This window comes from Zingiber officinale, unplaced genomic scaffold (assembly GCF_018446385.1).
Source record: "Zingiber officinale cultivar Zhangliang unplaced genomic scaffold, Zo_v1.1 ctg177, whole genome shotgun sequence".
Taxonomy (NCBI): Eukaryota; Viridiplantae; Streptophyta; class Magnoliopsida; order Zingiberales; family Zingiberaceae; genus Zingiber; species Zingiber officinale.
Window position 1 is genome coordinate 57,390 of NW_024589867.1, and position 27,057 is coordinate 84,446.

Below are 27,057 nucleotides of genomic sequence, written 5' to 3' on the forward strand. Positions count from 1 at the left end.
TGCATTTATTTCTCTATTATTAGCTGGTTGCTCATATATTCGCGGGACCCACCTCGAGTATCTAGGTATCAGGGATCGGGGCAACTCGGTCGCTGGCTGCAGGTGTTGTTGACCAGAGAACTTCGGACGACTTGGTCAACATAGAGGACAACTTACCATCCGAGTCATGGAGATGTGGTCAACCTTCCAGACACGATACATCGACAGGTCCGTCTTCTCAGCTTCTTGACAGGATCATTATTTTTGCCGGAACAAGACTATCCATGTCAATTCTCATTAGAAATTGAAGGAATCCAGTACAGTTCATGCCCAAAACAAATCAGCAAAAGGAAAGAACCATCCAATCCAAGGGATCACACAAGACCTTTGGTGGAAGAATCCTCCTCACCGTCTCCATTAATTTCACAACTCTGAGCGGCTTCATCCATGTTCACAGCCGATTGGCATCCAGGCAGCGCGCCGGCCAGACGCTCGCTCGCTGGGTCGCCATTAATATTTCTCCACGCTTGCTCAGGCAAGCAACGATCGAGCTCAGGGAAATCGATTTCAAAGTCGAACGAGTCTTCTTCTCCGTCCGCCATTTGTGGGTTATTCCCCTGCAGCAGCCAACCGAGGCCGTCAGGAACAGAGCCGCTGCCACCGAGCAAACCACTCACTTGCTGCTGTATCTCCCCCAGCTGATCGAGAGGCGTCGGCGCTGATCCGCCGAGCGAATTTGGCCGGAAGCAATTATTCCCTGCGAATCCGAAGCTCTGGTAGCTCCCAAAATGGCCCGGCCTGTGGCCGAGCGCTGCTGCACCGGAGAGCACATCAACTCCGGCGACCGGATAGGTCGGGAAAGAAGCGAGCGGCGGGAGTATCCGCATCCGCCCCACTGCATGGTAGCGCCTGAAAACATCCAGCGAGTCGCTCTTCATCCGCGATAGATTCCTGAACGACAAGCCGCCGGGATTCACGCTAGAATTACGGTCCGTCAGCTCCTTGAGTCTCCTCACGTACTGCCGGTACTTCTGCAAACAAAGATCGAAGATCATAACACGCTGCGAAAAGAAAAGTGCAAAGATCGATCGAGAGCTAGCTAGCGTGCCTGTAAATGGCTGGCGACTTTCTCCCTCGTCAGGTTCTCGACGTTCATAAGATCGAGTATCTTCTTCGGCACAGCCTCTGCAAACCGCCCGCAAGAAATCGTGAATTTCGTCCGAGGAAAGAAATGAAACAGGGGAGGGAGTGAACTTACTGTCGATGCCGAGTTCGTTGATGGCGGCGAGAAATTTCTGGTGAAGTTCCAGAGTCCAACTGATTCTGGGCTTCTTGCCGCCGCGCGAATCGCCGAATTCCGGAGGAAAATTTCCTCCGACGGCGTTTTCGTCGTCGCTCGCGTTGAAATCGCTCGAGTAGCTGCCTTCGGAATCCGCAAGCGCGTTCGGTTTCCCGCCGACGAGCTTCTTCCGGAGCACGTGTTGCCATACGTTCCTCAGTTCTTGCATCCGCACAGGCTTCAGCAAGTACTGGCAAGCTCCGTGAACCACCGCCTTCGCCACTGTCTGCCTCGCTCCATCTACCGACGATACTGCAATCGCCGGCCAAGGAATGTAAACTGGAAGATCAGATATTTCAAAGATAAAACAAAATTTTTTAATTACTGATGACTGGAATGCCAAATTCTCGAGTTATGATCTGGAGGAGCATGAATCCGTCCATGTCCGCCATGTGGATGTCGGTGATGACCAGATCAAACTCGTGCATGTTCTCTCTCAACATCCTCAGGCCGCTGCTCGCCTCAGTAGTCGCCACGACTTGGTATTGGCATCGGATTAGGAGATTTTCTAGCAACTTGAGGCAGATGGGATCGTTGTCGATGGCGAGAACTCGAATGCTTATGGGGAACTCATTGGTGGTCGCCATGGAAACACACAAGAAATCTCTGAAGGAACAGAATGAACGAAGTGCTCGAAGAGGATAAAGAAATATATATGAAAGGGGATGTACATTTGATTTTGTAAATTCCTTTTACAAATCTTTCGAAATTATAAAATTGATTAGTTTTAACATAGGCCAAAGCAATCAATCTTAAGATTTTTTTTTTCTGGAATATACAGTTTGGTTGGTGCTTTGAACATTTAGAACAGGCAAGAAATTATCACTATATCAAAAATTAATAATCAGAAAGAATGTTTTGGGAAGAAAAATAAACAAGAAATTACCGACATATATTCATAACCAATAGCTATTTCTATAATTTATTATTTATTTATTTTTATTAATTTTGTAAACAGATTATCAAATAAAATCAAACATATGTTGTAGAATTTGGAAAGGAATATAAATAAGAAATTATCAACATATATGCATTCATAATTTATATTATTATTACTATAGGAAATTGCTTAGCTTGAATGGTTTAATAATATTATTATTATTGTTATGCATGAACCTACCTAAGAAAAATGAAACATATATAGTAGATTTTGGAAGGGAAAATAAATAAAAAATTATATATATATATATATATATATAATTTATTTGGAGAACCAACATATTATTAACTCTCAGATTCAATATTATTTCATCTTGTTAATTATTTTTTTCATTAAACAAAAATATTTATCTGCCCGCATGGTTTGATGGGGTGATAAAATGTCTCCTCAAATGGATCTAGTGACTAGGGCATGAAATACTGTCACCATGAGATCTGGGGTTCGAATCTCGACAAAATCGAAGTAAATATCTCCTTTATATGCTAATTACTATTACAAAGACTATTAACCATCCGTGATTTATCTCTTCCATGTTGACCCTAAGACAAATTGATAGGAACGCTAAGGACGAACCTATTTACCTTTCTACCACTTGATAGGGTGGTAAAAAATAAAATGCATTTCTCAAGCAATTCAATTTCTATAAGACACACCGTCTATTATTTGAATCGTAAAATCTAAATACCTGAGATATATATAAAAAAATAACTTATTCACTATCCACATAGGCATCACGTAGTTTGAATTTAATGGCAATATAGATAAAGCAAGATAGCCAGAACGAAACAAACGGTAAAGTAGCAACATCTCAAACTAGTCAATGTATGAGAATTGACAAAATAGCATTCCATTAAGAGTTCAAGAACGAATGAATCCACAGCTGCATGTTCTTTTTTTAAATATGGCAGCGTATATCTGTTTGGCCCTTTACTACTTGGCTAATTCAAAGAATTAACGAACTGGACAGGCGGTAGTGCAATAACATGCAAAACTCTATACAGGAATTTTATGGACACCAATCCCTTCATTACAAACAAAAAATCTTAAGCGGAGCTGCACACACTCGTGACGAACACGAACCTCTTCATTACAAAGAAAAAAAAATCTCAAACTGAGCTCAGCACACTCATGAAGATGATAAATACTGGCCGGCGAGAGTTTGATAGTGTGTTAGGATAGCTTCCCATGACCTATCCTTTTTGAGGAAGAGAAGCTGCCAACGCCCTCAACCTGTTTGCGATGTCGGTGAAGCTGGGGCGCTGTGAAGGTTCCGTGCCCCAGCATTGCTCCATCAGTGATTTCCATTCGGGATCACAAGATTCAGGCACGGGAGGCCGTAGTGTATCGTTAAGAATCCCTCCTGTTGAGAGCAAAGAACTGAGAGGAGATATACACCAAGATATGAATATTCTAGTGATGCAGTTGTCATGACAGTGTCAATAATAGAAAAATAATACAAAATATGAATAAAAAGGCCATACAACTTTGGCTCCACTAACACAGACGTGTAAGCCAGCATCCAAGAGAAATTTGACAGTATGCAAAAATCACCTATAATAAGTCCATAATGCATATCCCGATATGGTTCATCTCCAGTGATGAGCTCCCACATTACTATGCCAAAGGAGAATACATCAACCTATGGCACAACGATTGAATTTGATTGATGATAGACTTGCACAGTTAAAGATAATATGGATAGAAAATTGAAATGGATTGGCTTTGACAGTATGAATGATACAACTCATCATCACCTTTTCACTATACTTGATATCTTTGCCACCAAGAAGTTCAGGTGCCATCCAAGGTAGAGTGCCTCGCATGCCACCAGACATCAGTGTCTCGTATTTCAATTTTGAAAGACCAAGATCAGCCACCTGCACAGTGTGTTTCAGTAACATGCTGACATGCTAAAAAGGAAACAATAAACAGTACGACACAAGCAGTTAAGGCAATGCTCTAGCACAAAGTTCCAAAAAAACACTTTGTGATATTTTTTTCCTTTACTTTTCTTGTTCTTTGCCCCACATATCACAATATAATTTGTACAGTGGTTAAAGCTTTATCTACTACTGTTTCTTCGAGCTAACCCAATTACTTTGTAACAGAAATATATATATTCCAAAAAAATTTCACAAGATCAACCATGTAAAATCACAGGCCATTTTTTATTGTTTTAATGAAACCTGTTTCCTTTATTTATCTTTGCCAATATCATCTATAAGTTCACTTCATATGTTGGGCACGATGTTATTAAAAAATTTAGAAACTGAATGGACACAACGTTAGCACACATTCACTTGTTGGGCCATGCTTTGTCCGTGTAGTGTAGCACCAAACACCAAAGTACATTTTCCAGTCAATTTTTATATGCAAACCTTAACACATTAAATAAAGATACTGTTGGTTCTTTCACTAAAGAAACAAAACTTACTAATACCCAACAAGTACAAGAAAAAAGAATATAGAATAATGAGGACAGATTGTAAAAACTCCTCAACAGACCTTCTATATGCTTCAAAAGCAGTTTAAGTCAAACAATAGTTGCAGGAAAGACTTCTAATTTAAGCTGCCTCAACAAATAGTTCACTTTAACCTGAGTTTTGGTTCCCTTTATCAAAGATAAGCATGGTGTATCACATCAAGACATCAAACTGTATAGTGCATCACCAAACAACCATAAGAGAAGAGTAGAGGGTGAATTTGTATTTTTCTTTTCTTGCCTTTTCCTATTTCCTAATACTTCTCTTGGGATTTTTTTTTTGGAAAGGGGAGCCTTGGCCCAAAGATAAAGTTGTTATTTTATGACCAAAAGGTCACGGGTTCGAATCCTGGAAGCAATCTCTTGCAAAAAGCAGGATAAAGTTGCGTACAATGGATCCTTCTCCGGGACCCCGCATGGAGAGAGCTCCATGCACCGGGCTGCCCCTTTTTTCACTTAGGATTTTCCTTTTTTTTTGGTCTGGAGATGTACTTAGACGACCAATAAATGCTCCAATTAGGCGATGTGAAACTATGATAAACATGCATATCAAACGAGGAAGACCAAAAAAAACTTGGTTAGCAACAATAAAATAAGATGAAATTTATTTAAATATAAATGATAATATAATAGTAGATAGAGCTCAATGGCGTAAAGGATTCATACAGCCGACCCCAACTAGTGGAAAAAGGCTTGGTTGTTGTTGTTGTTGTTGTTCTGGAGAGAAAAGATACTGCATGGCCAATGAGCTTAAAAATTCAAATTTTAAATCCTTGGTCAAAAGATAAACCAAAGGCCACAAACTAAATCCACAACCATACTCTGTTACAAACTTACAATCAGTTCACATTTGAGGAACTATATGATTTCCCAAGTTGATAATTTTTAAGATGCAAATTTAGTTCAGTCAAACGAGATTACTCAGAAAACTTGAAGTTCCACTTTAGCATTTCAAAATAGTCTCGAATAATATTTTGAAAACTAAATACAACTTTTACCTTGCATATTGGACGCTGAGGATCCCTCAAGTTGACAAGCAAGTTATCACTTTTCAAATCAAAGTGTATAATATTTTTACTATGCAAGTATTCCATGCCAAATGCCACATCCATTGCGATAAGAAGTCGTCGACGCCTATCAAGCATCCTGTTCAAAGGCAATGATTAACATGAATAAGATCAAAGATAAAACAACCAGTATAAGTTATGTTATAGCACTTACAAGACTGGTAGGGTCAACAAACTATACTTTATCTATAGAAAACAACAATAGAAACTAAAATCACTGGCACCAAATAAAGGAAATAGAAATATGCAAGATTTGTGTCTTTAATGGAGTAAAAGATCCTTAATCCTGGCTTCTCTTAGATTTACTTTATTTCCCATGGTCTTTAAAATACTAAAGAAAATAGAACATTTAGTAATAACTAACAGAAATAGAGATGAATAGGAGCCCCTAGATCATGCTTGTGCATTTTGAACCAATCTGCTCTAGTTTGAACCAGTTGGATCTTCCAATTCACAGAAAATTAGCTGGTTTGAGTTCCTTTGATGCAGTAAATGAAAAGCTGCAGCTTAATTTAAAATGGGTCGACTGATGTTTCAACTAGGAATTCTAGATTCAACCAGCTGACAAGATCAGATTGTGAACCATACATAAATTTATTGACGCGTAACATAATAGAATAAAAAGATAGGAGATTACTTCTCATTCTTCTGCAAAGCACGCCGAAGTGAACCATTAACCATAAACTCTGTTACAGTTGCAATAGATCCCCCTGGGCCATCAAGAACAATGCCATAAAATGCCACAACATTTGGATGGTGCAAGCTGCCAAGCTTACAGGCCTCATTTAAAAAATCAGCCCTCTGAGTTTATTCACAAACACATGTAAGCATGAATTCTACATGAAAAGAAGCATATGAAGCAATTTACTATTGGAAACATACTGCACGATCCTGCTCTGATGAATTCCCAGAAAAAACCCTGTCATTGATTCTCTTGATTGCCACATCTGTGCCTCTCCACTTGCCATGATATACAGTCCCAAAAGACCCAGACCCAAGTTCTTGCAACTCCTCCAAATCACTATTTTTTATTACCTTTGAGTGACAGCAGATGTCAGTCTGTTATTTCCATATTGTACAATGAACATAAGATTAAGTAGTGAATAATATCTAACTCTATCTTCTAACCTGGAGGTTTCCAATCTCATCTATATTAGGAAAAACATTCTTCGCTTTCTCTAATTGTTTTGTCTTAGTCTGCATCACAATGATTTTAAGCACATGGTAACAGCACAAATACACATAAAAAAATGAAAAAGGATATGGTTATCACCTCTTTCTTTTCATCTGTTGATATTTTGTCCTCGATAATTGCACTTTCTCTGAAAGAACTATGAGTTGTATCTTTTGTTTCATGAGAATCAAAAATTGGAACTGGAAGTTCAGATGATTGTAGTGTAAGTGCCGATGCTGATGTTCTCCCTTCAGTATTCAGGATATCTTCTTTACTATGGGCATCTCCTAAATATTTAACAAAACAGATTATGGATGTAGTTAACTTAAAGCACCAATAAATATTCATAAAGCAGAAGGCACAAAACCTTTTAATGGCTCTGTAGATGCATCCATATTTAAAGAACTTGGCATCTGAACAGAAACAGCTACAGGAGTACTTAGCTCAGACCTTATGCTATTTACAGGATAATTCCTGTTGGACAACTCTTGTGTGGCTGTAGAAGCATTGCTTGGTCTTGAAGGGGGGATTTTACTCTCCAATAGTTTCTGAGGATCCATGTCGCTCACAAGTTGGTCTAAGGAAACAACTTGCTGCATTTGGTCTGTATTGTGGTGAAGCAAAGCGTTGCCATTTTGAGGAATAGACCCATTGCTATTTGTTAATACTTCTGCTGGACTGACACTGGGAATATCATCTTTTTTGTCATTAAGATTTTTATTGCTGGTATCATTGTCATGGACAGGATCTGCATAATTGAACATCCCTCTAGGTCCGGCTCCTGTTTCATGATGATATGAGTATAGCTCATGGTTCCCTATGATGGGTGGAGTCTGAATGCCGTTGGAAAGCTGAACACTCTGTCGATAAGAAACATCCCTCGACATAGCTGGCAACTGACTAGATAGCAAACTAGAATTTCCTTCTGGAACAATTCCAGATGCAATTAGGGGATTACTAATAGATAATTCACTACCTATATCCAGAAGCCCGGCATTATGACTATTCATCATAAATAATGGTGTCTGTCCAGAGTTTAAATCCTTGGAGATGCCAACATCAGACAAGACAGCTGCTGGCCTTGGGTAACCACTGAAGCCTGGAGCCCCAGGAGGATTCATGCTAAGAGGTTGCATCATTCCATCCATAGGCCAACCATGGCTATACAATGCCCGGACATCTGGATGTCCCAGTAAATTAGCATTCGCAACAAAAGATTTATGGATAAAACCTTGATTAAACGGATAATTATGGAATCCAATATTTTGTAACAATGGCATCTGTTGTTGTGAGGAATCTTCTTCATGAGATTGAGGAATGAGGAATGCTCCAAGAGGGTTGTGTGGTGTGGCTAATGAAGCTGTTATTGGTATGATATTAGAATGGTCACAATTTACAGGCAATTGTTGCTGCGTTTGCACCAAGTCTTCTTTGTGGGATTTTTCAGGATTGCTTTCAGTCCCGGATGATAGTTGTGAAGCATCAGGTAGCCCCACAAAAACGGGTGGTAGAGGAGTCTTAGCATGGTCCAGATAGGTTGAATTTACAGGTGACTTCACAATAATTTGGGAAGTAGCAGGAGCTGTCTCAGACAACTCACGGTTCCAAGGAGCTGCAGTAGACAAATTCGACAAATTCTTAGCTTGGATATCCACACCACTGTCTGCTGTTTGAAGTGGTACTCGTTTGGTTAAATCTTCAGCGCTGAGACTCTGTAATAACGTATTTGCTTCAGAAATGGCATGTTTGTGGCTGTTACCTTGATCATTTATCAGGGTATCTGAATGGGCATGGGGCAAGGCCTTCTGACATAAACTGCAGTCCTCAAATTTAGCAGTCAGCACAGGAGATAATGCTGGCACTGGGCGCCGTTCCACATTTGGTGCGAAAAAGTGAGGAGGAGGCAGTGGAGGTAGCTTTGATAAAGGCTGCAGCTTTGCATCACCAGGAATCCTCATAATCTTTCCAGCATTAAGGTCTGCCTGGAAATCCACTCTTGTCATCCCATTGCCAACCTGAGCAGTTGTGCTATTAGGTAGGATATAAGCATTTGGAGCCACTGCAACATTGATTTGAGAAGGAGATTCCACTCCTACAAAAGGTTGGGGGTGATCATGTTGTTGATCTATGTAGGGCTGGGGAACAATCGGTGTGGCCGATGGAAATTCAACCTGTACTGGATTCAAGAATTTGTGTTGATTTGGCACTGAAGGAGGCAATTCAGACTGAGTTGAACTCAAAATTTGGATTTGATCATTGTAATTTGTAGTCAGTATCAGATCTGGAACGTCTTGCCCTGCAAAATTTGGTTTTGATGCATATCGAGCAGATGTACCTGTAGGAGAATGAACAGGCGATATACCTTCATTGACAAGTGCCTCGACGGCCGTCAATACATCGGAATTCTGGGTGGACGGGAAACTTGCCACGCTATCCCTTCTCCTGATGCTCAAATCCAATCCATTGACAGCTTCGAGATACCTCGCGCCAGTGTCCTGCAAATCATGATACGGGGCAAGTGGATCGGAACCACTGCCGGACACATCAGATGGCGAGAAGAGGAAGACTCGTAGCTTGGCGTTGGGATTCTCCACTGCGAGCTTATCGTACTCCTCCATCATGTTCTCCAGGTCCTCCGAGGTGGACACGGAGATGAGAGCGTCAAGATCCTCGTCGGGGAGCTGGTACCGGAGCACGACCGGCCCTCCGTAGGCCTCGGTCATCTTGCGTAGGATCTCTGGCAGCGACGCTTCGCGGTTGACGGTTAGGATGCGGGTCTCCCCGCCGACGTAGCGGAGGGCGCCGTCGCTGAGGCGAGGCAGAATCGTGCCGCCATAGCTATAGCGGAGCTTGACCCTGCGATCGCCGGAGGTGGAGGGGTGGTCGGCGTCAGAGGGGCCCGAAGGGTAGGGATCCCTCCGATCGCAAGCCATACAACGGATAATCCAAAGCTAGGGTTTTGAGGAGGGATCGAGGAGAAAGCCGACGAGATCAAGGAAGTGGACGAAGCCGAAAGTAGGGATATATATATATATATATATATATTTTATTTTTTTTTTGAAACGTATTTGGGAAAAAGTAATAAAATTGACGGATAATAACATAAATAATATATTTAACGATAATTAAAAGATAGTTGATGAACAAGCGAAGTTTTGCACAGTCCACATCAGCATGACATTGAAATTTATCTCGAAGTTTTAGACTTGAAAATAGTTTTTATAAAGCACTAATTGCGTTGCAATTCGTACGATTATGAGAAATAATCCATGAATTTTATGCCAATCTCACATATCTGAACAATGAAACATATTCAATTATCTTAACATAACTTTAGCTAAGTAAAAATCTAATGGCTCTGATACAAATAAAGTAGTAAAGTAGTGAGAATGGGTAGTAAAGAATGGAAGATTGGTACCGTACAACATTGCTAAGGGAAAAAAAAACATCCTAAAACAACTTGAAGAGGATGCCACCATGGGTGGCAAAGAATGGAGCAAACACGAGTGATTCCACTGCCATGAGTTTGATGAGGATGTTGAGGGAAGGACCAGATGTGTCCTTGAGCGGATCACCGATGGTGTCGCCGATCACTGCCGCCTTGTGGGGGTCGGATCCCTTTGGGCCGAGGGACCGGGCATGCGCTGAAGTTCCGGCCTGATCAGTTCATGGAGCAAGAATTACCGGTTGAATAGTTTGCAAGCAATGATAAGCATGAGGGAGTGTTTTTTACCTCAATGTACTTCTTTGCATTGTCCCATGCGCCGCCAGTGTTTGATGCTGAGATAGCAATCTGTGCAAGGTTTGTTATGAATTCAGATTCAATGCAACGATCAAATTGGATGGAAATGATGTGTCTGCTACAGAGAAAGATCTATGAACCTGGACACCGGAAACAAGTGAGCCTGCAAGAACTCCAGAAAGTGTTTCGACTCCGAAAAGAGTCCCGACGACTAGAGGAGTCAGCATGACCAGAGCACCAGGAGGGATCATTTCCTTGATGGAGGCGTCTGTTGATATCTTGACACAGTTTGTATAGTCTGGTTTAGCAGTTCCCTCCATGAGTCCAGGGATGGTGTTGAACTGACGTCGAACTTCTTCTACCATTTTGAGAGCTGCACTGCCAACACTCTTCATGGTCATGGCTGAGAACCAGTAGGGGAGCATAGCGCCAACAAGAAGCCCAATGAAAACTTTGGGTGTCAGGACATCCACAGTCGAGATTGCTGCACGGCTCACGAAGGCTCCAAAAAGTGCAAGGGACACCAAGGCAGCTGAACCTATGGCAAAACCCTAGAAGAAAGCACACAACAAATAGATTGATAAATTTGAGATAGAATTGCTCTAAACGTGAATCAAACATACTACAACAAAAAAATAAAAGGATTAGGAAGAGAATGAATGCACAACTTTAAATAAATTTTACCTTTCCGATAGCAGCAGTTGTGTTGCCTGCAGCATCAAGAGCATCTGTTCTCTCGCGGATCCTGTGGCTCATCCCTGCCATCTCTGCAATTCCTCCAGCATTGTCACTGATAGGCCCATAGGCATCAATGGCAAGACCAGTTGCAATGGTGCTAAGCATTCCAAGAGCGGCGACTGCAATACCATACATTGCAGCAAAACTGAAACTAACAAAAATGCTGGCAGCTATAGCAAATATTGGAATGATGACGGATTTGTATCCCAAAGCAAGACCGAAGATAACATTTGTAGCAGCTCCAGTTCTACAGGAATCGGCAACATCTTGCACAGGGCTGAAAGAAGAGGTCAATGAAAATGAAGTAAAAAGATGCTGAAAGCCAACCAACTGAGAGCAGGTGACAAATTAAAGCTTGATTCAATCGATACCTGTAAGCATTGCTTGTGTAGTACTCGGTGACAAACCCTATCACGAGACCAGCCCATAAGCCAATTGCTACACAGAAGAAGAGCTCCCTACCAGTGCATCTCAGACAATAAGCTAACTTTACAATTTTATAAAAAAGAGCAAAGGTAAAGTGGAATACCAGTTTTTGACAGTCTTCTGGACACCAAAATTGAAGATTGTAAAAGTAGATGGGAGTGCTACCCAAGTGACAATTGCAATTCCTCCAGTCATGAGAATAGTGGAGATGATAAGCTGTCTCTTTAATGAAGGTTCAATCTCATTCACTGCTTTAATCTCGAAGAAGTCAGTAGCAAAAAGTGTGGTAATCAGACAAACAATGATGCCCATGGAACTAATCAGTAAGGGGTATAACATTGCTGTCAAATCATGATTAATTCCAAAGGAAGATATTGAAGCAACAACAAGAGCAGCACATGAGGACTCGGCATAAGAGCCAAAGAGATCTGATCCCATTCCAGCAATATCCCCGACATTATCACCAACATTGTCAGCAATAACCTGCAAACAAGAATGAAGCATTTGCTAGAACATTATAAAAATTCAAATAAGTTTGGTCGTTCTGACGAGAACTAAATCTGATACTTGCCTGAAAAAGGACATGAGTGAACACTTGATTATTTTAAAAGAAACATCAAGATATCTAAGTTCAACTGAAAAAGGAAGATACATGTTGAATGAGAGATTCTTACAGCAGGGTTCCTTGGGTCATCCTCAGGAATGTTCCTTTCAACCTTTCCAACCAGATCAGCCCCAACATCAGCAGCCTTGGTATAGATACCACCACCAACCCTGCCAAAGAGAGCCATGGAAGACCCACCAAGGCCATAACCAGTAATAGCTTCAAAAAGTCCTTCCCAGTCATCACCATAATACAATTTGAATAAGTTGATGGAAATAAAGAGCACCAGAAGCCCATTAGCAGCGAGCAAAAAGCCCATCACAGCGCCTGACCGGAATGCAGTGATGAAAGCCTTTCCTACACCCTTTCTAGCTTCTAGAGTTGTCCTGGCATTGGCATACGTAGCAATTTTCATACCAAGGAATCCAGATACCACAGAGGTGATACCTCCAAGCAAGAAAGCCAATGTGCTAAAGATGGCATTGGCAAGGGCAGGCTTGCAAGTCTTGTCCTTGCTGTAAGTGCACGGTTGGCTCTTTGTGCTAAAGCCCTCAACAGAGCCAAGGAAGAGGAAGATTAGTATTGCAAAAATAGCCATGAAGATTCCAACATACTGATATTCAGTAAAAAGGAAAGAAGTAGCTCCTGTTAAAAGGAAGAAAGCTCATTGTCAGATGTCATAAACTTATTCATGTCAATAAGATTGCCAGAATAAAAAACTTAAAGTTTAGTGATAGTCGTGTTTAGAAAATGTGTATAGGATCAAAGTTAAATAAGTACTGGATCCAGAATCTTTGGCACCTAATTTACATGAGCTCCTGTCTCCTTATTCACAAATTGATTGTCCAAAAATTATATATTTAGCAATGAAGTCGTTAAATTTAATATTATGCCATATAAAGTTTGAATAGTACTAAAAATGAGAGATATAAAAGGCTCATCAATCCATGAAAGGAAAAAAAAAAGGAAATGGATCATGTGCTAAAAGATACTTCAGACTAGATGGAAAGCAAAAAGCAGCTCTCTAGTGAATGCTAAATACTCGGTTAGGACATAAGGAATTCCCACTCATAAAATTTTAATTGGTCAAACTACACTGCAAGTCTAAAACTTAAGTTATAGATTGATTTGGCTGGAACATCAAATCTGATATTTTTACTGTCAAACTAAATAAAACGCTAGCAATTTGGTGGAATTTAAACACATAACTAAAACCGGGGTAAAATAGTTGGCTTTAAGTCAATTAATGCTGAGGTTCTTGGCCTATGTCAAGCAAGATAGATCTGAGGCAACTAGAATACAAAATTCTAAACCATATATACTACTTTTGAAAAGTAGAAATTAATTCACATTTGCAGGTCTAGACAACTTTAATGCCGTCACCCTACGCCTAATGCAACCACCAATCTTTATTTTCCCTCCAGACCAGGACTGTCGTTGTTGTTGACGGTTTTCACATAGCCGATCTCAAATAATTAGAACAAGCAGTACTGGAAGATGATGATGGTGCACTACTCCATCCACTTGCTCACAGGACAAGGAAGATCCTCTAATTGAACTGGAGACCTGGGTTATCCCTCTAATTTACACCGGTAGTTAGCCATGCTACTGATCACTGTAAATCAGGCTTGATCTGAGAGGATAATAGGACACAAGAGCGACGTATATAATAAAAAGAATAAGAAAATTCGAAAGGGAAAAAATCCATAATTTCTAAATAAAATAATACTACGAGGTTAAAACCTTTGCTGCAATAAAAAAAAAGTGCCAGCGCAAATTCGAAAAAAAAATAACGAGAAAAAAGATAGCGCAGTTCTAAAACAAAGCCATCAATTTTAATCGAGGATACAAAGGCAAAATCCACAAGAAACAGCATATGAAGAAGTATACCAAGACAAATTTGAAATAGATTGACAAAGAAAGCTGAAAGGACCTCCTGCGCATAGAATTATTAGCTTCAAAATAACAGAAAATCTAGAGAGTAAAAGGCAGATCCACTGATCTGAAACGAAGTTTCTTCTGCAGAACAAGCTACACGCAAACTCAGCGAATTCAAATTTCAAACACTGAACACCGCAGATCTGACTGAAAAAAAAAAAACAAAATAACCAGATCTAATCACGTCACTTACCTTCTGAAATGGCGCGCTGGATCTCAGCGCACTTGACGACGACATTGTGATCGTTAAGCCCTTCCTCCTCGTCGATCAAGTAGCCGGAGTCGCCGTTCTTATCGTTTCCCGCCCCGTTGGCCTCCTTCTCCGGCGAGAGGCTCACCCTCGACACAAGGACCCACTGGACCAGTGCGAAAGCGATCCCGACGACGGCGGTCGCCGGGATCAGAGCCTCGGTGGTGAGATCGGAAAGAATCGCCGCCCCCATCCCCGGATCAGTCGTCACCGCAATATGCTGGCGAAGGCAATGGCTTCGATGAATTCGGAGTTCCCACTTCCCGGACGACTCCAAGAATACCGGGGTTTGCCTTATTTATATACGAAACCAAGGAGAGACAGAAGGCTTTCGTTGTAGCAAGTGTGGGGACACAGACGCTACCATTTTCGGATCACGTTAATCTAAGCAATCTCGCGGGACATACGAAACGCACATTAATTTTCTACCATTCACACACACACCCGAATAAATTACCTGACAACACACAGGCTAAATAGTGGGGAGAACGCCTTATCACCCCGATTGAATGGTTACAGATATGGGGCCAATCATAATCGGCCTCCGTTAAAGATAGCTAATTATTCCTCAATAATAAGAAAAAGGCCAAAACAAAAAAAAAAAAAAAGCCAAGTGGAGCCCGCATACCGCGCCAGGGAGGGCGTTGGGCCCCAGTAGTGATTTTGAATTAAACACAATTAAAATAAAAAAACCAAATATGTCTTTTTAAAAAAATAACTTTTTTTGAAATAAAAAAGTTGATATATCAGTTAAAAGTAATTTTTTATATATTTTTAATGACAATGTGAAAATTTGTCCAGCCAAACTCGTTCATATTATACAAATTTGCCCTTCGAAAACTTGGTACATTATTTATAGCAATTAATTCACATAAAAATGACTTTATTAAAATCGAGATAGAACATTTCAAACTTCGAACAACTACAATAATTAATTTGCCACAATCTTTGGAAGACATCAATGTGAACAAATTGAATTGGTGTTCTAACCGCCTCATGGACAGCACAAGTATCACATGTTTCCACGAACGATGTTAATTTTTAATTATATGTTTATAGAGTTGGACGAAACTTGTTCTTCCACACGTAACTCTCACTTTATTAAAAGAGATTTTTTAACTTATAAAATCACTGAAAATGACATCAATACATTTTTATATGTATATAAAATATTTGTAATGTAATTAAAGAGGTAATCTTTATGAGTTCTCCACTCTAATACCAACTAAATGTATATGCTTATCCATCTTTGACTATTCGTGGGCATTGAATGTTCTACCTTAAGCCTACGTATTATGATCATTGACTAAAAACAATTAGTAATTAATAATGACTAATGAGTCATATTTTAACTTTATTTTGTAGCTATGTCCACAATTAATAATTTCGACTAATGGATACTCTAATAAACAAATAGAATTTTGTGGCCATTTATTGGGAGAAGCATGTGGAAGTATTCTAGAGCATCTCTCGCATGATATTTTAATTGATATATTTAAACAAAAATGATATAACAGATCTCATTATTTGATCATTCTGATCATGATCTCTTAGTTAATTGTATTAGATGTTTCAGTGTACACCATTCATTTGATAACATGAGAAATTGCATGAGATTGATTATAAATTACTCTACAATACAGTTTTAACATGATTAAACTTTTGAAATGATCAATGAGCAGCTCAAGTTACATTGTGCATGAGCATAAAGCATGGATGATCGACAAAATAGAGCAAAAGGTACAGGAGAAGAACAAACTCAAGTTGCCTTTCGGTTCACTTTGAGGTATGGCAGCGCACCGATCACATTGTCGTAGTCGCTTCTGTTAACTGGATGCTGCGATTGGACATGTTTCAGAAACAGATTGAAGTAACAAAGGGAATATCAGTGGTTAAGCATTTGAGGATGGAAAAGAGATCGACAATTGGGAGCACACATATGAGGCAAAACAACCAAACTACAAGGTGCAGATGCCTACGACTTGCAACTAAGCCCATCAAACATGGAAAACTGACATGGAGTGGCACTGCAATGCACTTATGGAAAAGAAAGCAATTTACAGTCTCAAAGAGAGATTTAGGGAGAAATGAAATTGACAGAATGAGAATAACCCCGAGTACACAAGAAAATTAAGTTAATTTACATAAAACAACTTTCAAAATTTAGCTCAAGGCTGTTCCTATATTTCAAGGTTACTGCCGGGGTAGTTTACTTTGATAAAGAAAACTTAGGATAAGACCTTGAGTGAGTTGACAATACCGAATGTCAATATTTTGAAGCCAAATAAAGTGTAAATAAATGCAAATGATTGGCTTACTTAAGATTATATTGATCACTAAGTACTTAGTGTAATTGATTAGTTTAACTTGAGTAGAAGATATCAACACTCTTTTTTTTTAAGAACAAAAAGGACCACTTTTTATTCTATAACATTACAAAATTCTTGAATACACAGTTTTTCTTTTTCGTTGTTTTGACTCATCACTTCATTGTTTCAACATCTTAGACCTGCTTATAGGTGGTGCCAGAAGCCAGTCCCATGTCCCAAATTCAGAATTTTTTCGATGGTTAATATCACAAAATCACAACCTTTTCATCTAACCAATGTCCAAAATCTGAAACTATGTATTTATAAATCTTGGAGCTAGAGGTTCTTAGTACTGACATAAAACTTCCTAAATTCCTATTCACTAACAAACTAGGAAGAGTGAATGCGACTTTATTGGTTCTTAGTACTGACATAAAACTTCCTAAATTCCTATTCACTAACAAAATAGGAAGAGAGAATGCGACTTTATTGAAAATTTGCTGCTTTGACATAAAATCAAATTCATCAACCTCCACAAACGCACAGCAAAACGTAATCTCTACAATATGTTTTTTATCCGCATGTAATATATCGACTGTTCATAAACTGTGATAGGTGATGTTATCTTCAATGATAGATGGCAACAAGTTGGCAATAGCACGATTCCTGAAGCCTCAACGAAATACAACTAAAAATCATGGATACGAGAAGCAAATGCAGATGAGTTATTCGAGAAATCAATGTACCATTTTGGAAAGTCGAAGCTTCCTCTTGGTGTTCTTCTTCCGCAGCAAGTGCTGCTTCCCGGCCCTTCTCCTCACAATCTTCCCTCTTCCAGTCACCCGAAATCTCTTCGCCGAAGCCTTCGAATCCACAAAGAAGCAAACTTTCCGCGTCAGAATTGACGAAAGAGGGCGAGAATATACAGAAAGGGCGATACCTTGTGGGTCTTCATCTTATAGCCCTTGGCGGCGAAAACGGCGAATGCTGCAGGCCTACCGGATGAGGAAGCGTAAGTCGCCGGAAAGGGCCCTGCTTGGAGTAGAAGAGGGGAACCGGAAACGGCGGCGAAGGAGCTGAGCCTGCGCTGAAGGGAGATGGCGGGAGTAGACTGTGAGAGGCGGAAGCCATTGGCGAAGCGGAAGGGAGGCGGAGAGAAAGGAGACAGCCTCAGGAAGCAGAAGGAAGATGATGCGGCCATGGATTGTGGTTATCTGTGACTTTCGCCCTTTCTCAACGGTGAAAGGGTTCGAGGATTGAGGGAAGTGGAAAGAGACGAAGCCGAAGCTTGTGGACGATATTGTTATCCTTATTATATTTTATTAAAAAAATGACAAATTAAAAGTTGTGAAATATTCATCTTATTTATATTCAAACCCTAATCCTCAGCTACCATGCTATCAAAGCCAACATCATACTACAACAGCAAATGCAATTTGTTTTTGAAAAAATAAGATGAACTACTATTAACTTCGAGTTGAACATCCATTTCAGTTTCGGTTAGCACTTGCTAAGTGCTTAAATCAAATATAAAGTATGCCGATTAACCAAAATCACAATTTGTAATAACCATTCCATGTAGAAACTACAAGTCCAGCCAAAAATATCATGACAAATAAGCTTATAACTAAGGAAAAGTTGAGCTCCCATGAGAGTATATTTTATCACTAGTGATTAAATTTAGAAAGAATATTATGAATAAGTTACCTACTTAATACAATTTTCTCTCACCGTTCAAACTACAATGTTTTCACCAACAAGTAATCTAGTCACTGAGCCTCGTAGTATTTAGCTTGACAAACTCATTGCAATATACATGAAGGTCTTTCCAAGTTGCCAAGAGTCTTCTGGCAGAAAAAAAATCCAACCCATCTTAATGGCATTCACATATAATGGTTACCTGGTAAAAAAGACGACATCATTCCAAAATCGCTTGGAGAAACAATGATAATGAAGGAGACATGGCTTGGACATGACGTAGTCGAAGATACTAGCCTCATAATTTATAGATCATGTTAAAATTCCAAGTAACTGAGCTTAATGTGCAAACAAAAGGTGCCAATAGAAACTGAAGAAAGTGTTTCAATCTTCACAGTTGATGAGCTCTCGTAATTGTTACCTTCAATCTTCATCTCCAGCATGTTCCAGTAAATAGTTTGCTGCCAGTTGCTCGTTCCTGTCACAGGCTAGGTATGCTTCAATTACTCGTGCCCGGTCAAAACCCAATGCTTCAAGCTGAATGATGTGAAGTGCATCAGACAACAGACTTAGTATAGTTATTGTATTTGAAACGAGTCATTCTATGTACAAAAGAATGAATGCATCGGAAACCCAACGAGTTTGGAATCATAGCTTTTGTATGCACAAAAGAATGAGATGACATTCAGATCAAATTGCAACAGGGAAAAAAAAAACATACCCGTCCAATTGCTTCCTGCTCTTCAGGTGTTACACTAATCGTATGTGGCATCTCATCTTGATCAGGTTGATCAAACAGATCCCTGAAAATAGTTTATATGAAAAAACTTCAAAGCGTTGATATAGTAGGATTAATTTGAGAATTAAAATGAACGAATATGAGTCAATTATGCATTTCCAAGTATAAGATGATCTCAATAAAGATACATATTGTGCATATGCATGCGAGACTAGAAATTGAGTTCGTAAATGTCATTATGGTAGCAAAAAGTGGAATCCGCTATCCCAGCGGCCCCACACGGTCGGCCCCACGACCATCTGTGAGATAAATCAGGAAGTTATAGTTGGCCAATGAGGGCTTTTTTCCTCGACTTTGCAGAGATTCGAACCTTTGCCCTATGGTAGCAACTCTGTTCCGCACTAACCAACTCAACCTTACCCCGGGGGCAAAAAAACAATTCGTAAATGTCATTATGGACTTTGAGTAACGTGATATTAACAATGCTACAAATGCATTTGCAAGCAAGATTAGTAACCTAGTTCCTAGAGGCAATCCTTATCAAAGCAATCCATACCTCCCAAGAAGCTGAAAAGACAAATTATACTTACGTATATTAAGTAGAATAATTACCATTTTAGCAGACACTTGCAAACCTTAAAAAAGAAAAATATTTACAAGTAGAATAGTTATTATTTTAGCTATGGACACACAAATTTTACAAATGCAGAAAGTCAGAAACACAATGAGAAAGTTAAAACTTATATTTGATTATTGTAGTAAATATAATTACAACTTGTATATTTATTGCCTGTAGACATAACAAATCCTATGTAAAATTTAAGCAAAAGATTACGTGCTTTGGGCAAGATTTCAGATCATATATAAAAAATTTATCTAACAAAGAAAATTTTGTCTTTTCTATCAGTAGTAGTTTCCAAACTATTTGTCTGACTTCTTTGGTATACAAACTATTCCAGAAAAAAAAATTATAGTCAATGGAAAGATTTAGAAACCAATGATATAGATGATATATTCTGTTTAAAGTTTGCAATAATCTCTTCTGGAAGATAAATCTCTAAATTCACTCTTTTTTAAAACCTCATCATTTGAGTTTATCGGTTTTGGTGATCTAAACTCAATTCAATTTATCTTGTGCTTGATTGAAATATGAAATGATATTCTTATTGATGGCATGAAAATGAAAAACAGGAGATGCTTCTTCAAGAAGTATCCATGAAACAAGGATGAGAGGAAGGATTACATGAAACAAAGGAAAGGAGATAGCTAGCAACTTATTTTGAAGTTTCAAGCAACAGGAAAGAAAACTAGAACCATCACTATCGAAATTTGAGGTGCATGGACAAAGTTATTCTCCTATGATAAGTCAAACACAGAACAAAGGACAATAGCAAATTAGATAAATAATGGTTCATATTTCTTTTCCAAGAACCTATAATTTAGCTGCATTCCAAACCGCACTAGATACTTCAAAAGCATCATACATGTCATCTTAGTAGGATATTCAAGAGTTAGAAATAAAACTTTAGCTAGAAAATCAACAGCAAGTAGACTACATTGAGTAACAAGTGTGACTAACTCTTCAAGATCTTCAATAGGTTCATTTATCAAGTGAAGAAACTCTGCATGATGATCCTGTATTAATCGCAACAATTGGGGGTTTTGTTTGCTTAATTCCTGGAGCATTGGCTGCAAACAGAGAGGTACTTGTAAACAAATGTATATGTGCAAAAATATACAACTCAAATGGAAGTACTAACCTGCAATATTTGTGGATTCGCTTGAACCATTGCTCGCAAAGCTAAAAACTACAAAAATAATAGTACAAATTTCTGAGATAAATAGTATTGTAATTCTCACCAATATAAATACACACCAAATTCAAATAACAGTGACAAAAATAATAGTGGCAAAGAGCCTCCAGTCAATTAATAGTGTCTACTATCTGTTTAAGATAAGCTCTGGATATAACCTCAGTACCTAAAAAAGGTATTAAGTCAAACTCTGTGACAGATAAGTCTTCTCTCATTCTGCAAAGCAGTAATCTCAAAACAAAATGCTTGTATTCTCCATGTCCAAGATGAAACAATAATAGGTAAATCATTAATAATGCTGACAGTTCAGATAAGACGGCTTGCCAACAAAATTGATCATGCAGATAAATCCCTATCCTGAGGTTGTAAACCAAATTACCAAACATCACCTAGGAACCCAGTGTATTCAAACATGTTCAATAAATTAGCATTATCTTCCACCTAAACTTGTATTCTTCTCAAACAATCAATTAGAAGTCTCTCCAGACATAAAAGTTAGTCAATCATGTCCATCTGTCAAGAAGGCTTAGTCACATAAACAAGAGTTAGTGTGCAAGTGAAGTAAACATACTTGTTGGTTATTTCTGAGGAAGTCGAGAGATCCACCTGCAGTACCCCCTCCAGAATTCGCATTTGCCTGGTGGGCATAATTGGATCATGATTTATTTATCATGTCTGCTAAAGTAAATATAGTACAGAAGTAAAGAGGCAGAGCATTGAACCTGTGGGAACATGTTCAAAGGAGACGAATTTGGAGCAGAATTTGTTACTCCAAATAAAGGCCCTATAGCAGCTAAATTGGTTGCGTTGACCCCTTGAGCCGATACCTCAGATGAAGGGAAAGAATCACCAGAAACTGCAATTTCTGCTGTTGATGGAATGCCCTATTGTGAAATGGAAAACTGTGAACCGCAAGTGTTTTAATCGGTATTGTCAATTTTACTCTCAGAATATTACATACAGAATATAGGTATTCCACAGCGCGTTCAGGATTATTGTATGCAGCACGAAGTGCACGCAGAATTGTCTCCCTGTCCCAGTTGCCACCACCCATTTCCATCAATTGACTAATCAACTGCTCATTATTGCTCCCTTCAACTAAATTTGATGCAGCTTGACCATAGGCATCAGATAACCTGCAAATAAATTGTTAAGACTGCCTTGTTTTTCACATAGGATACTTCCACTAGCAATTCTGCAAAATGAGGCATCCTAGAATGTCATGGGGGCATAGGGCACAGTTCAGATGAAGCATAATGCACTCAAACATGGCATATAATCTAGAAGTACACAAAGTTCCACCTGAACAGACAAAAGATAAATATACTGGAAATGTCAAATAAAATATTATCACAATTAGGTAACTAGGACAGTCCAAAATCTGAATATAAGCAACATCCACATCCAGTTTCTAATATGAAAATATACTAGAAAAGAAGCATCCTTCTCAAGCATTAGTTATTAAGCTGGAAATAACATCATATATTATCCTAGCCCTTTGGCTCAACAACGAATTCACAAAGAAAAATAAATAAATATCAATTGATTCCAATCCACAACAACAATCAAGCCTTATCCCACTAGGTGGGGTCGGCTAATTGATTCCGATCTGAATTTGAAAATTCATTTTGGAAGTGGCTATCAACTTGATAGACACACCCAAAATCTCTCACGAAAGTTTTCAATTGCGAGAAGTTATAATGATATTTACACATCAAATAATGGCATTCGAGCTGACAAAACCTTGTCTTAAAATCTAACTACATGTCATATTTCAGTTGCTATTTTAAATTGAAAGGTGAGAATTGCCCAAATGACAATAATCTAATTTTAATGAAGGGCAATGTGATTAAGAGGTGTGTTAAACGCTTTCAATAGCCTAAACTGAGTGAAATTACAAGTGCTAAGGCATTCACCTTTTTGTTAGGTTGGAGGCACAGCATATATAGTAATGAGGCATTAAATGCTTGTTATCTTGATATATTTATCATATAGATTCACATGTGTGTATCGTTGCCAATTATGCCTGTGTTTCTATTTTGATTAAGTGATAGGATTACTATACACAGAATCATTATGATTAACTAAAAGGTTGGCGGTATAGCATATACATGTTTTGTTGGCAATTGTTGCCAATTGGCAATTAACTTATACGATTACTGAACACATAATCATTATAATGGACATAAGCTACCAACACTCATAGAATAAAGAAGAAATAATTTTTAAAAAAAGGCTTACTCTGCATTAGGTCGTTGAGATTGAGCAGATCCAGTTGATGAATTCTCTGAGACACTGAATAAAAAATGTAAAAAGGTCAGAAAAGTGTGGATCAAGTATAATGAAAAAAATGTGGCAGTTATCATATGCATTGCATGGAGGAAGAAAAGAATTACATAAACACTCACAGAGCTTGTTGCGGTGTTTGCTGGGGAGCTTGTGGTGGAATTTGTGATGAAATTTGTGGTTGAGCCTCCTTAGGAGAAGGCTGAACTACAGAAGTAGCTGAAGGCTATGGACACAGGCATTAGGTTTAACAACGGTGATTTGCAAACTCTTTTGACAAAGACAGGTAATGTAACAATTACCTGACCAGATGAAGCTCCACTTGTGCCTGCAGCTTTACTCTGAAATGTTTGAAGTAACGATTGCATTATTTACAGTGATACGAAATAAAGTTATGACAATTGTAGGGGTTGAAATAAAAAGACAATCACAAATAAAGGAAAATAAGGCAATACTAAATCTGGGTCATTCAGTGACGATGAAAGATTATGTTTAGTTAACCATAAGACCAGATGTTCAAAAAAAGGGGGAAAAAACTGCAGACTGTAAAGGTAGAGAGAATATCCCTCACAAGTATCAAATTATAAAGTGATAAGAAGACATCCATGTTCACTTTTTTTCAACTAGATACATCAACACACTGGTACACCTATCCAAACAAGTCTCAATCTTCAAAAACTCAAAATGGACTTGCAGCAAGTGCATTCTCAGCAACAACAGCACTTGTGGGTGTTTGTTCCCCACAAGATGTGCAATGTTCACAAACTGCAAAAAAGCTGTCAGCAGCTAATTTGAAAGTGGTATGTAATAAGCAGAAAAGTGAAAGAACATGTACGATGTAGAACTGTAGACTAAGATTATTGCATTTTCTAAGTGATGCAAGCATTATTAATGTGAGCAACCACGAGCCTTATTATGCACAATTTGTATTTATAATAGTATTGGTCAATAGTAACAATTATTACTTGTTAGTTAACAGGAAATATGAAAGGGAGCCTTGCCGCGACGGTAAAGTTGTTGTTTTGTGACCAAAAGGTCACAAGTTCGAATCATGGAAACAGTCTCTTGCAAAAAACAGAGTAAGGCTGCGTACAATGGATTCTTCCCCGGGACCTCGCATAACGGGAACTTCGTGCACCAGGCTGCCCTTTTTTTTCAGTTAACAGGAAATATGTGTAATCACCTTTTATAGGTGATAATAGTAATGAATTACACCAGTAAAATTTTATTGGGCCTGCTCTCTCACCTTATCAGTTATTAGTACTACTAAATACTAAATTATTCTTGCTATTGATTATTGAATTTGTAACAGAATCAAAGTTACCCATTAAATAACTTATTACATTAAACTAAATAAAGTGCCGTTGCAGTATATTGGTTATTAATATACTCCTCATGAGACACGAAGGAACCTTCTTAATTGCCTCCATCTTCTCCCAAAGACACACTGTCTTCTCCAAAAACTGAAACTTCTTCCACCACGTCACTCCTCCCCCAGCCAGATCTCCTCTGTCTCTTTGTTCCCTCTATCTCAAGCACTCCAGCAGCACCAGAAAACAGTTCAGTAGCTCCAGCACAGTAACAAACTACAAGTGGAGTCTCATGTCATCTCTGACAAAGGTTCTTTTCCTCCTTGTTGATCTAAAACAGCATCAGCTACCAATCTTGAAAAAAAAAATCACCAATTTTCTTCATAATCTCACTTGATTGACTTTTCAGCAAGACCTTTGTAATTTTCAACCTTATTTTCAGTTTTCTGCCAACCAACAACTCATATTTGAGATGTTGGACAAAGTTGGATCATTCTTGTATCATTAGTGACATAGTCTTGCATGGATTTGATGAAGGGATAACATTCATTTTACTCAATCCCAAGTAATTGGGACTTGCACAATTTGATGATGATAATCTAAATTCTACATATAGTTATAATACTAATATAAATATGCAAGCATTTCATTTGTAAAACAGTAGATTCAAAATTTATGCTGAAAAAGTACCTTACTAAGCATGACAACGAGAAAACCATTTTCGCTAACTTTGTTCTCTTCCAGTGTGGTTTCATCTTTCAATACTTTTCCATTGTGAATCAGTAACTGCTGCCCCCATGGATAATTGTCTTTCCCTTGTACTTGCTCAATGTTTTTCTTCACAGCCATAATCTGTGGGATTGAAAGAAGATGTACTATCTAGTTACAACTATATAACAAACACTGCTGAAAAACAAATCGCCCGATCTACAGCCAACAAAATGCCCAAATGATAAGTCAATAAAGTCTAAAGCAATAGAACATCAACCAAAATTAACCAAGATTCCAGTTTTGATACAACACTCAAAGAAAAAAATTGCACATGTTTCCTCTAGTAAGAAGTGAGCAGCCAATAACTTTTTTTACAGACGTACTTATGGAAGCTTCTGATAATTATCAGCTCCTACACGTATAAAAATGGAGCACGAAGACATAATAACAATTCTTTATATTTGTTTTAACTGAGATTTAATTTGTCCATTGCTTCTATTTGAGGTAAAAAAAAATGCAATTTGTGAAACAGGTGCAATTATGGAGTAAAAAACTAGTTCTGTCTAACACTCGATGCAAGCGTGCTATTTCCCCCCAAAACATCAGATTACAAAGATCAACAAAAAGGGGAAATTACAGAACACGGTCAGATTTTTTTAACTGGATTACTAGATAGGTAAATCCATTCACAGTACAAACTCAGCAAAACAATGAATTCGTAGTTTGTGGAAAGTAAATCTCAGCAAAAACCACCGGGAGAGTAAACCCTCGGAAAAAAAAAAAAAAGAGGAAATACATCAGGTATTCGACAGAACAAAAGAGGATCAAAACCTAGACCGGTTCGAAGGAAAGGATCAGGGACTGGGCAATGCCCGAGGAGCCAACAAGACATAAAAGAGATTCTACCGAATCACTGGGCTGGACCCGGATTTCGAAGTGGGTGCCCTTGAGCGTCTTCACCGTCAGCTTCATAGCGACCATATCGCTTCCTCGCCGCGAGCAGACGAGAGAAAGAGAGGGAACCCTAACTGGAAACAAATTGAGATCGAGAAAGGTACAGAACGCGCAGGCCTTTTAACCCCTTTTTATATTGCTTTAAGGTAATATGCAGAACGGAACAAAGGGTCGTTGCTTCATTGGCCCACTGCATGGGACAATCAGAGGAGGGTAACGTTTCCGAGGATCGCGTAATGCGCGGGTAAGGAATGGGGTATAAATTCATGTCGGTTCCCGTTACTTTGTGCTGTAAGCTGTAACGTCGCGAGACGTGACGGCGTAATTCACACGATTGGTATGGTCGAACCGGAAGAGTTTTTGGATAGGGTGAACAAAATATTTGATTACACGAATTAATTGATTAAACCAATTAAAATAAAAAATTCGGTTAGATGGTTAATTCGAAAATTAAAAAAACATATCGATATTTGATTTTAAATTTTAAATTTAAGATATCAGTTTAATCGATTATTTGCATGGTCTTCTCCTCCAATAAAATAGGCACTCCCAATATT

General features: G+C 38.7%; 5 protein-coding genes across 8 annotated transcripts; all 5 read right to left on the reverse strand.

The window, feature by feature from the left end:
* Positions 1–353: 353 nt before the first annotated feature.
* Positions 354–1,905, reverse strand: LOC122036580 (two-component response regulator ORR24-like). The gene is made up of 2 exons (XM_042595948.1): positions 1,644–1,905; positions 354–1,597 (listed from the first exon to the last, which is right to left on the reverse strand). Exons 1-2 carry the CDS (start codon positions 1,903–1,905, stop codon positions 354–356), a joined length of 1,506 nt encoding a protein of 501 aa, XP_042451882.1.
* A 1,178-nt stretch (positions 1,906–3,083) lies between these two features.
* On the reverse strand, positions 3,084–9,986 carry LOC122036576. Of its 3 annotated transcripts, none has more exons than XM_042595935.1 (10): positions 9,344–9,986; positions 7,349–9,262; positions 7,081–7,268; positions 6,936–7,004; positions 6,690–6,842; positions 6,445–6,608; positions 5,739–5,886; positions 4,013–4,135; positions 3,810–3,897; positions 3,084–3,618 (listed from the first exon to the last, which is right to left on the reverse strand). In XM_042595935.1, the coding sequence occupies exons 1-10, from the start codon at positions 9,912–9,914 to the stop codon at positions 3,449–3,451; spliced, it is 3,588 nt and encodes a 1,195-aa protein (XP_042451869.1). In that variant the 5' UTR covers positions 9,915–9,986; the 3' UTR covers positions 3,084–3,448. The 3 variants fall into 3 exon arrangements, with proteins under 3 accessions (XP_042451869.1, XP_042451868.1, XP_042451867.1); XM_042595934.1 differs by having other exon boundaries at positions 7,349–9,277; XM_042595933.1 differs by having other exon boundaries at positions 7,349–9,986.
* A 258-nt stretch (positions 9,987–10,244) lies between these two features.
* Positions 10,245–14,975, reverse strand: LOC122036581 (pyrophosphate-energized vacuolar membrane proton pump-like). The gene is made up of 8 exons (XM_042595949.1): positions 14,623–14,975; positions 12,562–13,136; positions 11,991–12,370; positions 11,833–11,919; positions 11,408–11,738; positions 10,864–11,274; positions 10,715–10,774; positions 10,245–10,638 (listed from the first exon to the last, which is right to left on the reverse strand). The coding sequence occupies exons 1-8, from the start codon at positions 14,870–14,872 to the stop codon at positions 10,432–10,434; spliced, it is 2,301 nt and encodes a 766-aa protein (XP_042451883.1). The 5' UTR covers positions 14,873–14,975; the 3' UTR covers positions 10,245–10,431.
* Positions 14,976–16,268: 1,293 nt separating this feature from the next.
* Positions 16,269–18,465, reverse strand: LOC122036578 (50S ribosomal protein L35, chloroplastic-like). The gene is made up of 3 exons (XM_042595939.1): positions 17,929–18,465; positions 17,735–17,851; positions 16,269–16,516 (listed from the first exon to the last, which is right to left on the reverse strand). Exons 1-3 carry the CDS (start codon positions 18,187–18,189, stop codon positions 16,439–16,441), a joined length of 456 nt encoding a protein of 151 aa, XP_042451873.1. The 5' UTR covers positions 18,190–18,465; the 3' UTR covers positions 16,269–16,438.
* A 127-nt stretch (positions 18,466–18,592) lies between these two features.
* Positions 18,593–26,635, reverse strand: LOC122036577 (ubiquitin receptor RAD23b-like). 2 transcript variants are annotated; one of them, XM_042595937.1, is made up of 13 exons: positions 26,453–26,635; positions 25,526–25,687; positions 23,828–23,866; positions 23,648–23,751; positions 23,481–23,534; positions 22,201–22,375; positions 21,962–22,123; positions 21,811–21,876; positions 21,186–21,233; positions 21,005–21,114; positions 19,408–19,489; positions 19,108–19,223; positions 18,593–18,888 (listed from the first exon to the last, which is right to left on the reverse strand). In XM_042595937.1, the coding sequence occupies exons 1-12, from the start codon at positions 26,525–26,527 to the stop codon at positions 19,110–19,112; spliced, it is 1,191 nt and encodes a 396-aa protein (XP_042451871.1). In that variant the 5' UTR covers positions 26,528–26,635; the 3' UTR covers positions 18,593–18,888; positions 19,108–19,109. The 2 variants fall into 2 exon arrangements, with proteins under 2 accessions (XP_042451871.1, XP_042451872.1); XM_042595938.1 differs by lacking the exon at positions 18,593–18,888 and having other exon boundaries at positions 20,982–21,114.
* Between the last annotated feature and the right edge of the window lie 422 nt (positions 26,636–27,057).